Raw genomic sequence first — 14,866 nt, 5'->3', positions numbered from 1 at the left:
GTTTTATGACTTCCGGTTACAATGTAAACAACGTGATTTGTTTCTTGCATAGAAATTCGTAATTGTATTTCATGGCAGTTATTTGTACCACTCCAACATTATGGATGGGAGATGTAAGATAATTTAGGCACATAAAATCTTAATATACAATTTTCCCAGTACAATGCCTTGTAACTTAGCCTCGTTGTCGTAGGGTACAGGCAGTAACTCATCTCAGTTTTTGATGTTAAAAAATAATCAGTATACACCTTATCGCTATTTAGTCCAATCCGAAAAAAACAGTCATCTAGACAACTTCCTGTTTGGGTGAACAGGCCTTGAACAGGTAAACAACAAAGGTCATCAGTAACGAGCTGAGGGAGGGTAAATTTAGAAAGCGATCAATACGAAACTTTGATAGATTATGATCCACTTTTTCGAAACTCAAATTATAGTCAAAAATTATTTTGTTTGAAGTATTTACGATGTTTTAAACAGATCTCATTAAAAAGTATCATGCATGGTGCATTGTTTAAACAGGGCCCCAGATAGCTTCAACTGGATGAAAAAGTTGTGTAATTTTAGAACTTATCCGGAATGGAATAAATAGTGATTAGGTGTATTAATGTTCTGTATCTGTATGTATACATAAAAGATACCAATTCTGGCTTTTATTCAATGGGAGCAGAGTTCTCGAAAAGTGGTGGTCCGAAGGTTTTGACCACAAAAAATTGCAAAAGACCGACACAATTTTGTAATTGTGCAATAGAAATAATAGTGAGGACCAGAAGATTTTCTTCAAGGACCAACAGTGAAAAAAAGATTTCAAGAACTCAGTGGGAGGGAGAGACACCTATTGACGGTGTTAGATAGCTGCCTTGAAGCTCTCAACTGTATTAGCGCATACAATAGACGTATTTACACTTGTATGCAAATTTGTCCGCCATTATATAAAATGATAATCACAAAAGTTCCTGTAAAATCTAACATCACAATTTAAAAAAATTGACGTCACAATTAAAAGGTGATTGTTGCTTGACGTCAGAAGGTTATTCGAAGCAGATCTAAGGTAATTCGTAGACAAAATTAAGCTAAATACCAAAAGTGTGAATACGTTTATACTATCTGCCAGTTGGTTCCAATGTATTATGCTCTTGACAAAGAAAGAGTTCTTATATGGATCCGTATTATATGAAATAGTGTATAGTGCCTTCGTACTGTTCTTCACTGAATTTGGCACTATATTGGCACTTTCAAAGTCATCAAATTTTTTCGGTTTAATTTTTCTGTTAAGTTTAATTTACTTTTAACCAGAAAATTGTTAGGATTAATAGCTGGGACCAAACCCTCAACCACTTTTTGTAGTTCCTGTTGCAATCTATACCCTATAATTGGTTTTATGACTCTGAATATGCTCTTCTTTATGGAAAGACTGACGATCACTTTCATGATTTTATAATGTACAAATGTATAATACTCTGAATGATCAAATTGCATATGTCTTTTTCTCTTGTTTTTTAATGCCATCCAATGGATATTTTTATCTTTTTATAGGTAAAACAATTAACAAAGGGATTTGATTCTTTCAGCAAAATTGCCTTTAAGTTTTTTTTTTAAGTTTGGCTTACTGAACACAATGATCTATACTGTAGTGTAAACTGATGTGTAAAACTTATAACTACAAAAATCTGTATTTTCATTGCACATCAACAGAAGTAAACATCTGTAAAATATTTTGTTATTTTACAGCTGGAATCAGACTGGGGTGAAGAATTTATAACAAATGGTTTCCAGAATATGGGTATAACAATAAGATCTCTTAAAATCATCAAAAACAAAGTAACAGGGTAGGTTTACAAATGTAGTTACAAATTATGTGCAAAATTAATCATTTACAGAAACTAAAAACCAACTTTTAAAGTATTAGTTTTATAAGAAGTAAATGCACTTCAGGCACATGTCACAATATGTTATTAAAACAATATAAGCTTTATCAAACATGTTGAATATATTAAATGCAGTGCAATTACTTCTTTGAAAATATTTGTGGCTAAAACTTTAAAAAAAGTATAAATATATCAGAAAAGTTGACAATCACCCCAATTAAAACTATGGTTATTGATAGTTTGTAGCCAGCTTTCACCACTTTTATGTGCCATCAATTGATTTTTATTCCCCATTTATGGGCATTATGTTTTTTGGTGTGTGCGTCCGTTTGTTGTCCGTCCGTTCGTCCATCTGTCCGTTTGTCCGGCTTCAGGTTAAAGTTTTTGGTCAAGGTAGTTTTTGATGAAGTTGAAGTCCAATCAACTTGAAACTTAGTACACATGTTCCCTATGATATGATCTTTCTAATTTTATGCCAAATTAGAGTTTTGACCCAATTTCACGGTCCAATGAACATAGAAAATGATAGTGCCAGTGGGGCATCCGTGTACTATGGACACATTCTTGTTCCCACATGCTCCTGCAATATCATTGTTCTACCAACAAATTTCATAAAGTATTCTGGTAGACAAAAATTTGAAATACCATTTTGTTTCTAGAAAATAAAGCATTACTTCTACAACACAATCTGAAAGAAAATCATATGAGATAGCATCAGATTATCACGATGCTAAAAGGCCTGGGGGAGAACACTGAATATCTCTACCCATTATTGACAGATATTCAAGATTTATAATGTGCCACTTTAGTCAATGTAATTAGCCATCAAACTTTGCCCCCCAGTAACAGTCAAGATGAAGAAAACAATAAAAGTGTTTGTTGTCTGTTTTTTTTGTTTTGTTGCAACACCTCTCCATATCTATATTTTTCCTATTCACAGTAATGATTAGCTCTGCTTACATACTGTACCATGCTGTACTTGGTCTTATTGTGGTATGTACTCATTTTTACAAACTGGTTACAGTATTCTTTAGTTCTGAGATAGTCTGGTTTACTGTGTCTTATTTCATTTTAAGCTCAAATGTCACATGGCAACGTTAGAAATCTATGCAGTGTTGTGATCAATACTGCATCGTCTTCATGAAAACATCAATATATGGGCGATATTTCCTTACGGTAGGTTTTCATCAGGGTGAAGGGGTAAAACCATAACAACATGGTCAACTTTTAAAGTGGAAATCTTTTTATATCATTACATTTGCTTAATTCACCTTCGTAAAAAACTAGGCATGTGCATAGAAACATAATACATGATACAACTTTTTAATCTCCACATTGAAACAACTATCCCAGAATTTTCATATTGCAGCTGAATGAGGATTTGGATGGGGTATAGTATTACTTTAAAAAGAATAATGAGCAAAATATAGAGATATATGGGCAAAACAAATAAAGAATAGAAAAAATGGCCTTCAGAAATTAAAACAAAAACATATACTGGTGTTTATCTTGACCATATTAGTTTTTACATGTATCTGTTTTCAAGAAAATGTACCACCACACCCCTGCTCCAAAATAAAAATAGATAAAACATATGTGAAAACAATAACACCACATACAAAGTACATTTACAGTAATTGGTTATTTTTCTTTTACAGTTTGCCAGCTGGGTATTGTTTTGTTGACTTTACAGACAAAGACAAGGCACAAGAAGCTTTATTAAAATTAAATGGAAAGGTGATACCAGGAACATCTCCGGTAGGTTACTAAGCATTTCTGTTTAGCTTTGAAAAAAATGTATAACAACCTTCATTTGGAATTAGAAAGCCTCTGCTTTTTATATACTTTAATTTTTGATAAAAAAAAATTGATTCATATTCTTCAATTGCTTTGTACAAATATAAAACATTTCTAATTTCTCAAAAATAAAACAGACAAATCCATATATAGGATTGAGACGGCACACCGGCCAGTTTTATTTTTTGATATGCAAAATAAAACTTTATAGATAGTCCAAAACAGTCAGACTACCTCAATAAGCGGGGGAAAAAATGAAAACAACACGTTATAAATTTCATGCTTCCGAAGCTCTTTTCTGGTTTATCTTCATCGGGAATGCTCAAAGCCGAATATTTGAGATCTAAGGATATATCAGAACTGAAACAATTGAAGAGCTATATAACCAAAAGGACCTAAAAAAAAAAGCCAAATCCATCTAAGTCAACTTTGCCTGAGGGAGTTGAAACTTTAGTTTCTTTATAATTTCAAAATGTATAAACAGACAATTTTAGAAATGTTTGTTATAAATAATGACAGTACCCAAGTACTGACTACTGAGCTGATGATACCCACTAGGACTAATAGTCCACCAACAGAGGTCTTGACCCAGTGCTGTAAAATAATTTAAAAAAATTATAAAATTTATGCGTTTCATGCGCTTTTCTGGATTTACCTTCATCAGGAACGCTGAACATGCAGATCTACAAAATAGTATATACAAAAATGTGTTAGAAAGTTCTATCATGATTATAAATGCTAAATGTGTTGATGAAATACTTGTTGAACTGGTTTGGTGTGAACTAAGCTCAATAAATGGAAAACATGAGAACAACCTCTTGTAGTCAAGAAGATTAGAATACTTACAAAAATTGGGCAAACAAAATATGTAAGCTATAAGGATTCAAATTGAAATAAATATTAGATAATGCTGGATGTATTGTAATCAATAAATGTAATATGTATTTAATGTTGAAATAGTAAAAGAAAGTGTACATTTGTACAATAAGTCTGTGAGATTAAAGCACAATATATATTTACAGGTCAGAAGATTTAAACTAAACAGTGCAGGATATGGTAAAGACAGTACACCATTGTAAGATATTTTATAACTTCTTATATTATTAAAGTATGGTATTTTTTCCATCACTCTAGATATTGACTACATGAAAAAAATTTAAAAAAAAGTTTATATATAAAAAACAATCCACAAAAGAGTATACAGGTACATGCAAAATATTAGCTTATCAGTTGTAAAGCCAAATACATTATGATTTTATATTTATAGAAAATACCCTACAGCTTAATAAAAATAAAGTGTTTTCTTGATCTGGTGCAATGATTATAATTTATTTTTTTCGTAGTCAAAATGGATGTATAATATAAACAGTTAATATAAATATCATTGAAGAAACTTACATGAAGAGTAATATAATACTATGAAATGATATTACTTTTACTATTATCATACTTTTTAGACCTGAGTTTTCCTTATTTGTTGGAGAATTATCAGATGATGTTGACGACTATGTGTTATATCAGGCATTTGCTAAGAGATATAGGTCATGTAGATCTGTTAAAAGTAAGTATGTTGACGATGGTGTGTAATATCAGGCATTTGCTAAGAGATATTGGTCATGTAGATCTGTTAAAAGTAAGTTTGTTGACGATGCCATCATGATGTTTTATATCAGGCATTTGCTAAGAGATATAAAGGCTCCAGTAGGGTACCCCCCTTAAGTCAAAAGGTCATGATTAGAAATTGCCTCAGGTCACTTAAAAGCAAATTGGCAAGTTTTTGTCTGACAATAAAGCTGTTTTAAAGATGACCAATCCTTTTAAATGAAACTTCAGGTCACAATATTGCTCCCAAAACTTCCCAAGGTCACAATATTGCTCCCAAAACTTCCCAAGGTCACAGGTTGGATTTGACTATTTTGGAGCCACATATAGGTCCTTGTACATCTGTTAAAAGTAAGTTTGTTGATACTTGTTACCCTAATTATCAGATGAGGTTGACGACTAAGTGTTATACCAGGCATATGCTAAGAGATATAGGCCATGTAGATCTGCTAAAAGTTATCTGAGGAAATAATAGCAATTTCCCTTTTCTGTCCATCCATTTGTAGTATATATAGATACTTTGTATAGGAAAAACATTAATTCTTTTACATTTTGTGCCTTATCTTAGAAATTGGTATTTTCATGCTTTTGTATCACAATAGTTTAAATGTATTAAATTTAAAGTAAGCTTCCCTATTCAATTTTGACATTTGTAAAATTTATACATGTAGTACATTTTTTGTATTAACATATTTTGTGTTGTTAAATATACAAATAAATATACAAACTTTATAAATTATTTTCATCTTCACTGTCCTGTACTTTTAATATGACTAAATCATAAAAGACACACACTGATGCTATTGGAAATTGAAAAAAAAAATAAGAAATAAATTCCAAGGCACATTAATTTTGTTGTAGTTGTGACTGACAGTTCAGGACGAAGCAAAGGCTATGGCTTTGTCAGATTTACAGAGGAGAATGATCAACAGAGAGCTCTTATTGAAATGCAACACTTTCCTGGAATTAGTCGTAGACCAATCAGAGTTAGTCTAGCTACCCCTAAAAGGTAATGTTTACAAAGCCAATCAGTTCTATATATATATATTGCCATGCAATAGTATACAATGCTTAACATAGTTTTTCTCTTTTTCAATTTTGTCATTCAATAGTTATAGTACATAAACAATTAATGAAAAAAATATGCACCCTATGAGTGACATGCTGGGGCCGTTTTAAATCTTACTCTACAGTGTGGGTTTTGCTTATTGTTGAAGGCCGTACAGCGTCCTATAGTTGTTTACATCCTTTTCATTTGGTTTTTGGTGGAAAGCTAATCTTACCACATCTCCTTTTGTTCATATTACGATGTTGTACAGTTATCCAACTTTTCATTGTTAAGATGTCACATTGCCATTGGGCACCATTATTTTGGATGACTATGACATCCTCAAGGGAAAATGCAAGAATCTGGATGACAAAATTAAGAATGTCTAATTTAAAAATTCCCATTGAAACTGGGCGTTGGCATAATATTCCGGAGGAGGACCGCAAATGTCACACATGTGTAAAGAAAATGTAGGAGACGAATTTCACTATCTTTTTATATGTAAGTCTCCTCAACTGGTTATTTTTAGAGAAAAACATATTCCTATTTATTATACGAAGCATCCAAGCAAGCAGAAATTATCTGTTATGTTATCTTACTGCAATGTTAATTTATATAGACAGGTGTCATAAATCATGTTTATTATTGTATATTTACCTGATGTTACACATATATGTGTCTGAGCCTTGCTTTACAATAAAATCTTGAAAATCTTGAATCTAACTTAATTATTCATTGGCTCATTTCTTTCAAGCTTTCACAGATGATTCAGAAGCAACATTTAAGTATCCCTCTTTCTTCTAGTGATCTCCGGCTTCCTCCACCAATAAAAACGGACCACCACGAAATAGCACAATAGTGCTGAAAGTGGCATTAAATACCAATCAATCAATCATTCAATCTTCTATTGATTTTTACTGGATTCAGTCCAGAATTAAGGACTTATTGGTATTTGGTATAAAAATAGAAACTTACCTCAACATTTAAATGGGCTGTTTAATTAAATTTTTGCGGTTGCTGTTGTCAGCTGTGTCACATTTTATCACATATTTTTATCCAGTATCAAACAATGCCTGTAGTATATTTTGACTGATTCTCATGTATCCTTGAGACAATATTAAGATAAATGCAAGCAAAAAAACAATTTCAATATTTTTAAGAACTATTCAAATATCCCAGCTTGTTTTGTCTGTCTCTCACAATGTTTGCACAATCTATTAAATGTAAAAGTATTCCCTATCAAATTTGCTGATATTTACTCATTTCATTTCAGAGTTATGGGATGTCACTTTATTAATGAAACATATTTATTCAAATGATTGCTTGGGAATAGATTGTTACATGAATATATAGGGCATTTGTAAATTCAAGAGAGGAAAATATAATGACCTTAGGATACTAAGCTTATTTTCCCATTTAGTCAAACAATTGTGCATTTTTTTACTGGCTAATAAGTTCCTATATAAATTCTATAAATATACACAGTATTTTATACAAAATTGTATTTGTATTTTTTTCAGACCGCTGCCACCTGATGTATCTGGAGATGTACATTACAGTCATTATTATGGTCATAATTACCCTTACAGTGCCTCATATTACCAGTATTATGGATCCCATACTGCTCCTCATTCATCACATGATCATGTAATTTATATTATTTAGTTGTAAAATCATTCACTAATCGAATTTTGTTTTATTTTTTTTTAATTTATTATCATTCCCTACTTTTTTTCTTGCCAAAAAATAAAATAAAGAAGAAATGTGATTGAGACAGTATCAACAACAGTATTAACTTCCACAAAAGAAAGATCCAAAATTTGAAAATAGTTTACATACCAAAAGAAATTTCTTTAATACTTGACAAGCAAAACAGAAAATAAAAGAGTCTTTTGGTTTTATTAAGGTGGTCAGATATATTTCGTTTAGTCTTTTAACAGTCTCTATTTGTGACCTTTTATAGTGAATAAATAAACATGTTAATCACTACAAACACTATTGATACCACTATACTGAAGATTCGTATTACAATGACTTCTCAGAAAACATTGTTTGTAGCAATTTATTTTTTCACATTTATTATATATTTTGCAGAAAGCTATAATGTATTCAGAGAGTATACTAATGTTATTAAAACCCCCATCATTTCCTGTGATAGACAATATATATGTGTAATGAAGAGAGAGATCTAAGTGTTGACTATTTTGTAGGCACATCATGAATCTACTACTGCAGAAGATGAAATGGATACACTAGAAGGTGTGTACTTGTACAAATCATATAAACAAATTATTTGATGCTCTCCTCAATGAAAGAATATAAAACATTGAATGAATAGAACATCAAATTCGTTTGTGTTTGTATTGGATCCTTCTTCAAACCTTTGCAAATGAAGTTAGGATGGGGTTGGGGTAACTAAGAATAAACATGTCTATCTTTTTATCTATTTTTCCATCACATAAATACAATTTAGGGAGTTATGGGTTGAAAATTTCATATTCATTTCAAGTTCAGAGGTTCTCAGCATATTAGTGGGGGAATGCCCCCCCCCTACCCAATCCAATGATCCAATGATGAGCTATGAAAGAGGAGTCCTTGCCCATAATTTGTTCTTCATTGGGTTCCAAGGGCTGCAAATGACTATAAGTGATGTAAAATGTATTCTTCATTTTTTCTATGTTTTAATGTATAATGCACTCAGGTGTACCAATATACCTGTAGGTTTGGGTATGGAAAACCACTGCTCTTTCAGCTGTCAAAGTTGTATCTTGCTAATAATTTGGGTTATTTTTTCTTTTGTTTGGTTTTCTTTTAATAAAAATATTTTATTGATGTATATAGAAAATGTTTTGAAATGTTTAATAGAATAAATGTTTACTTCAGAACCAGAATTGGAGATAGATGTATTTAGATACAATAAAGACTTTATGGAACAAAGTGAGGTATGTACAAATATTCTTTTTCATTTATAAAACACCCTCACAAATATTCACCACTAAAGCAGCATAGATTTAGTTCAAAAGACAATGAAGAGATAGTTTTTCTATGTAAAGATCTTTAGACTAATAAATTAATTATTATTGTAAAAAAATAGAATCATTAGGCTATACAATTTCTTCTAGGAATAAATTACAATTACAACTTTGGGTACCATTCAGTGTCATTAATTACCAGAACAATTATAAACTGTACTGACCTTTTTCTAGTATTTATAGAAAAGTCTTTTAAAATAATACATCACGTCTGTCATTGTATCATATTACACAATATTTTTTTCATTGTTACCTAATAAAAAAGAAGACTAATGTCATGTTTATTTGTAATTTTTTCTTTTTTTTTTCTTTCCAGGAAGTGTTTGAAGCCATTGAACTTTCCAGATGGACACCATTAGACAGTATTACATCAAAATTACCTCCCCCTATGTCTATCTAGTCATTATCTCAACTATGTGAACAGTTATTGTGTCATTTTATTCATAATGATAAAACATCTCTACATTGTGTCATAATGTTTATTACATTTCAGTTCAGGAACAAATGTATTAGATCGACAAACAATATTATGTTTGGCTTGAAGGATTCAAATATAATACAGAATGTGTTCATTGTATCATTGTCATATAAATTGTTAACTCACTGCCATTATTTATCATCTGTCATTTTCTACCATAAAGCTATTGAAAAAAAATCTTGTGTGAAATTACTGTGTTTATTTTAACAAACTTGGCTTGGATGATCGGTAGGACATCCTCATTTAATAGTTTTATGTTTATTTTAACAAACTTGGCTAGGATGATCGGTAGGACATCTTCATTTAATAGTTTTATTTTTATTTTAACAAACTTGGCAAGGATGATCGGTAGGACATCCTCATTTAATAGTTTTATGTTTATTTTAACATACTTGGCAAGGATGATCGGTAGGACATCCTCATTTAATAGTTTTATGTTTATTTTAACAAACTTGGCTAGGATGATCGTAGGACATCCTCATTTAATAGTTTTATGTTTATTTTAACAAACTTGGCTAGAATGATCGGTAGGACATCCTCATTTAATAGTTTGAGTAGATATAGACTGTATATTAAGAGATTCTCATTATGCTAAGTAGAAACACTTATAATATTTGATATGGGAGTAGGCCATTGATTGTATGTCCTTAAAGTTTTTGTCTTGTCTTGCCGAAGTTGCAAAGGCGAGACTTAGGCGTGTCTTTTTAGGGAGAGGCAGCGTCAACAATTTGTAAGTATGTGATTAGGTCAGATTAAAGGGAATCACAAATGGTTAGTTCATGATATTTGATATGCAGTTGTATTAGCATTGGCACATCTCATTACCATGGAGATTATTTGGCCCTACCCTCGCAGTCATGGTCTAATGACTTTAAAATTTTAATTTACATGTTAAAGTTAGTGATTAGGTCAGTTTATGAGAAATATTAATTATATAGATTGATTGATTGTTGGTTGCTTAATGTCCAGTGGTAAATATTTCATGCATGTTCAGAACAAGTTCTAATGATCTTATATAAAAAATTGCATTGTAAGGGCTTTCAAGCCTACATTTCTTTCAGATATTAGATATAGACACCACTAAACTGCCAGACTTTAGTACATAAGAATGAATGCACAGGAATTCTGATGATCTTAATGTATATTAAAAAGGAAAAGTCAGAACGAAGGGAAGGTCATAAGATCTTTCTGGTGAACTTATCATTTGTTCTTAATTTCTAAAGATGTGTTTTATCACCTAAGATCGCCCCCTGTTTGTGGTGGGGTTTGTGCTCAGTCTAAAGCTTTCTATAATGTGATTGTACACTCTTGTTTGTCTTTTGGTCATTTCATTTTTTGCCATGGCGAAGTAAAAGTTTTTAATCGACTTATGAGTTTGAATATCCAGTTAGCATGTTCCTTTTCTCTTTTATCACCTCCCAAAATATTTTCAAAATTTTTACATTTAATCAGCATGAGATTTGGATGATTTTTGTCGAGCCTGCGACTTTTGTCGCAGAAAGCTCATCATAGGGATAGTAATCTGGCGGCGGCATTAGCTAACTTCTTAAAAGCTTTGTATTTTAGAAGGTGGAAGACCTGGATGCTTCATACTTAGTATATAGATGCCTTATGTTACGAAGTTTCCGTCTGTCACATGTCCATTGTCCATGACCTCATTTTCATGGTTCAGTGACTACTTGAAAAAAAAGTTAAGATTTTTTATGCCCCCGCCATAACGGTGGGGGCATTAAGTTTTACCCTTCTCCGTCTGTACGTACATACGAACGCCCGTCCGTACATCCCAAAATTGGTTTCCGTTCTCTAACTTGAGTTTGCCTCAACTAAATGCTATGAAACTTATACACAATGCTTATTACCACAAAACACAGATCAAGTTTGAATTTTGGTGGTGTCACTTTAACCGTTCTAGAGTTATGCCCCTTTATAAATGGAAAAATTGCAAAAATTTTAGTTTCCGTTCTCTAACTTAAGAGTGCCTCAACCAAATGTTATGAAACTTATACACAATGCTTATTACCACAAAACACAGATCAAGTTTGAATTTTGGTGGCGTCACTTTAACCGTTCTAGAGTTATGCCCCTTTATAATGGAAAAATTGCAAAATTTTTATTTTCTTCTAAATATCAAGTAATTTTTTAAATTGGAGTTATCTTCCTTTGTCGATGATTACAGTTGAATCAACTACAATCAATGCTTTATACAATGCAATGTTTAATTTTGACTTACACTGATAAAACACAGATCAAGTTGAATTTGGGTAGTGTCACTTTAACCATTATTGAGTTATGCCCCTTTATAAATCGAAAGATTGCTAAATTTTTAGTTTCCATTCTGTAACTTAAGTTTGCCCCAACCAAACATTATGAAACCTATACACAATATTCATTACCACAAAACTAAGATCAAGTACAAATTTTTTGTTTCCGTTTTCTAACTTTAGTTTGCCTCAACCAAATGTTATGAAACTTATACACATTGCTTATTACTACATAATACAGATTAAGTACGAAATTTGGTGGCGACACTTTTACCATTCTTCAGTAATGTCCCTTTATAAACATAAAAATTGCTGAATTTTTCGTTTCCGTTCTCTAACTTTAGTTTGTCTCAGCCAAATGTTATAAAACTTATACATAACCGTTCTAGAGTTATGCTTGTTTACAAGTAGAAAAATTGCTGAATTTTGAGTTTCTGTTCTCTACTTAAGTTAGCCTCAACCAAATGTTATGAGACTTACACACAATGCTTATTACCACACAACTCAGATCAAGTTCAAATTTGGGTAGCGTCACTTTTACCGTTCTTCAGTTATGTCCCTTTATAACTATATGATATGCAAGCGGGGGCATCATCTGTGTCCACATGTGGACACTATCCACATTTATTGTAATGTTAATTTCTCTCTTATAATGAGTAATAGGATAACTATATTTGGTATGTGCGTACCTTGCAGGGTCCTCATGCCCATCAGACAGTTTTCACTTGACCTTGACCTCATTTCATGGATCAGTGAACAAGGTTAAGTTTTGGTGGTCAAGTCCATATCTTATCTCAGATACTAGAAGCAATAGGTCTAGCATATTCGGTGTATGGAAGGACTGTAAGATGTACATGTCCAACTGGCAGGTGTCATCTGACCTTGACGTCATTTTCATGGTTCAGTGGTTATAGTTACGTTTTTGTGTTTTGGTCTGTTTTTCTTATACTGTATGCAATAGGTCTACTATATTTGGTTTATGGAATGATTGTAAGGTGTACATGTCTAGCTGGCAGGTGTCTCCTGACCTTGACCTCATTTTCATGGTTCAGTGGTCAATGTTAAATTTTTGAGTTTTGGTCTTTTTATGCCCCGCCGTAGCGGTGGGGGCATTAAGTTTTACCCTTGTCCGTCTGTACGTACGTCCCAAAATTGTTTTCGTTCTCTAACTTTGAGTTTGCCTCAACCAAATGTTATGAAACTTATACACAATGCTTATTACCACAAAACACAGATCAAGTTTGAATTTTGGTGGCGTCACTTTAACTGTTCTTGAGTTATGCCCCTTTATAAATGGAGAAATTGCAAAATTTTTAGATTCCGTTCTCTAACTTAAGTTTGCCTCAGCGTCACTTTTACCGTTCTTCAGTTATGTCCCTTTATCTATATGATATGCAAGCTGGGGCATCATCTGTGTCCACATGTGGACACTATCCTCATTTTTTGTAATACTATATGCAATAGGTCAACTATATTTGGTGTATGGAAATATTTTATGATGTACATGTCAGTCTGGCCGGTTTTATTTGACCTTGACCTCATTTTCACGGTTCATAGCTTAGTGTTAAGTTTTTGTGTTTTGGTCTGTTTTTCTATTACTATAAGCAATAGGTCAACCATATTTGTTGTATGGAAGGATTGCAAGCTGTACATGTCTGTCTGGCATGGTTCATCTGACCTTGACCTCATTTTCATGGTTCATTAGTCAATGTTTAGTTTTCTTGGTTAAGTCTGTATCTTAGAAACTATAAGCAATAGGTCAGCTATATTTAGTGTATTGATGATTGTAAGGTGTACATGTATTTCTTGTTTGGTTTATATGACCTTGACCTCATTTTCTTGGATCATGTTAAGTTTATGTGATAGTTGTAGTAAAGCTTTATATTTAGAACTATCAACATAATATCAATGAGTAGTAAAGAAGGCGAGACATTTCAGCATGTGCACTCTTGTTCAATTTCTATAGTGACATGTAAGATTGTGGGTAAAATCTAGATTAAACAATGTCTACATACTCAGCAACAACAAAAATGTTTACCGACATGAAACCAGTATCTTTGCAGTGTATGATACTTGAGTTATCAACAGAAGACAGAGCTATAGACAATAAATGCTGTTAGCAAACTAAACTAAATTAAGTCTTACTTTGTACATATGCCATCATAATTATAAGAGGATGGATCTTTTAGACCATCATATTGATAGATTATATATGGGTCAAATATTATAAAGGTCAACACCCATCAAAATTATGAAAACTACTTAAGTAGCTATTATTGGAAGTTGCATCATTATGGGGTTCGATTCACAAAGTTTGAAAGTCAGCATCTATCAATGTGCATACAGACAGAAAGAAAACACTTTCAAGTTCAAAGACGGTTGTTAAAGAGGGAAGTCTTCACACAGAGGGTATGATATGATAAAAAAGAATGAGAAATATGGCAACAGAATATTCTGCTTCAAAAAAAGGTTGTTTTTTACTGGTACCGTTGTTTACAGTACTGGTTTCATTTGTTTTACTATAGATAGAAGGGTTTTGGTATTGTTCACATGTCAAAATCATACAATATATGAAAATGAATGAATTCTCTTTGATGTATACAGCACCTGTAGATGTTACTTATCAGGTTGCTGTCTCATTTACACTTATCCACATTTCTTTTTTATTCATATTTTGGTGGCTAGTATGGACACAAGATTTGATAATTTGGTTCTGTAGGATGTTCATGATTTAAGAACTCTATGATATTATACTCTGATATAGTGGGGTGGGGCTAAGGTGA

The 14,866-nt window shown here is 32.1% G+C and overlaps 1 protein-coding gene across 1 annotated transcript; it reads left to right on the top strand.

Moving 5' to 3' along the window:
* Positions 1-9: 9 nt before the first annotated feature.
* LOC127733006 (tRNA selenocysteine 1-associated protein 1-like) lies at positions 10-9,997 on the top strand. Its single transcript, XM_052242258.1, has 10 exons — positions 10-113; positions 1,729-1,826; positions 3,524-3,623; positions 4,685-4,737; positions 5,120-5,223; positions 6,126-6,273; positions 7,833-7,959; positions 8,523-8,571; positions 9,196-9,254; positions 9,661-9,997. The coding sequence occupies exons 1-10, from the start codon at positions 72-74 to the stop codon at positions 9,742-9,744; spliced, it is 864 nt and encodes a 287-aa protein (XP_052098218.1). The 5' UTR covers positions 10-71; the 3' UTR covers positions 9,745-9,997.
* Positions 9,998-14,866: the final 4,869 nt, after the last annotated feature.

This window comes from Mytilus californianus, unplaced genomic scaffold (genome assembly GCF_021869535.1).
Source record: "Mytilus californianus isolate M0D057914Y unplaced genomic scaffold, xbMytCali1.0.p SCAF_1, whole genome shotgun sequence".
Classification (NCBI taxonomy): Eukaryota; Metazoa; Mollusca; class Bivalvia; order Mytilida; family Mytilidae; genus Mytilus; species Mytilus californianus.
Note: the sequence above shows the minus strand (reverse complement) of the source record. Positions and strands in the feature narration are given on the sequence as shown.

Coding starts and splice junctions, on each gene's coding strand:
- LOC127733006 (XM_052242258.1), top strand. CDS start 72: ATGGCAGTTATTTGTACCACTCCAACATTATGGATGGGAGAT. Junction 1,827..3,523: donor ATCAAAAACAAAGTAACAGG/GTAGGTTTACAA, acceptor TTTCTTTTACAG/TTTGCCAGCTGGGTATTGTT. Junction 9,255..9,660: donor ACTTTATGGAACAAAGTGAG/GTATGTACAAAT, acceptor TTTTCTTTCCAG/GAAGTGTTTGAAGCCATTGA.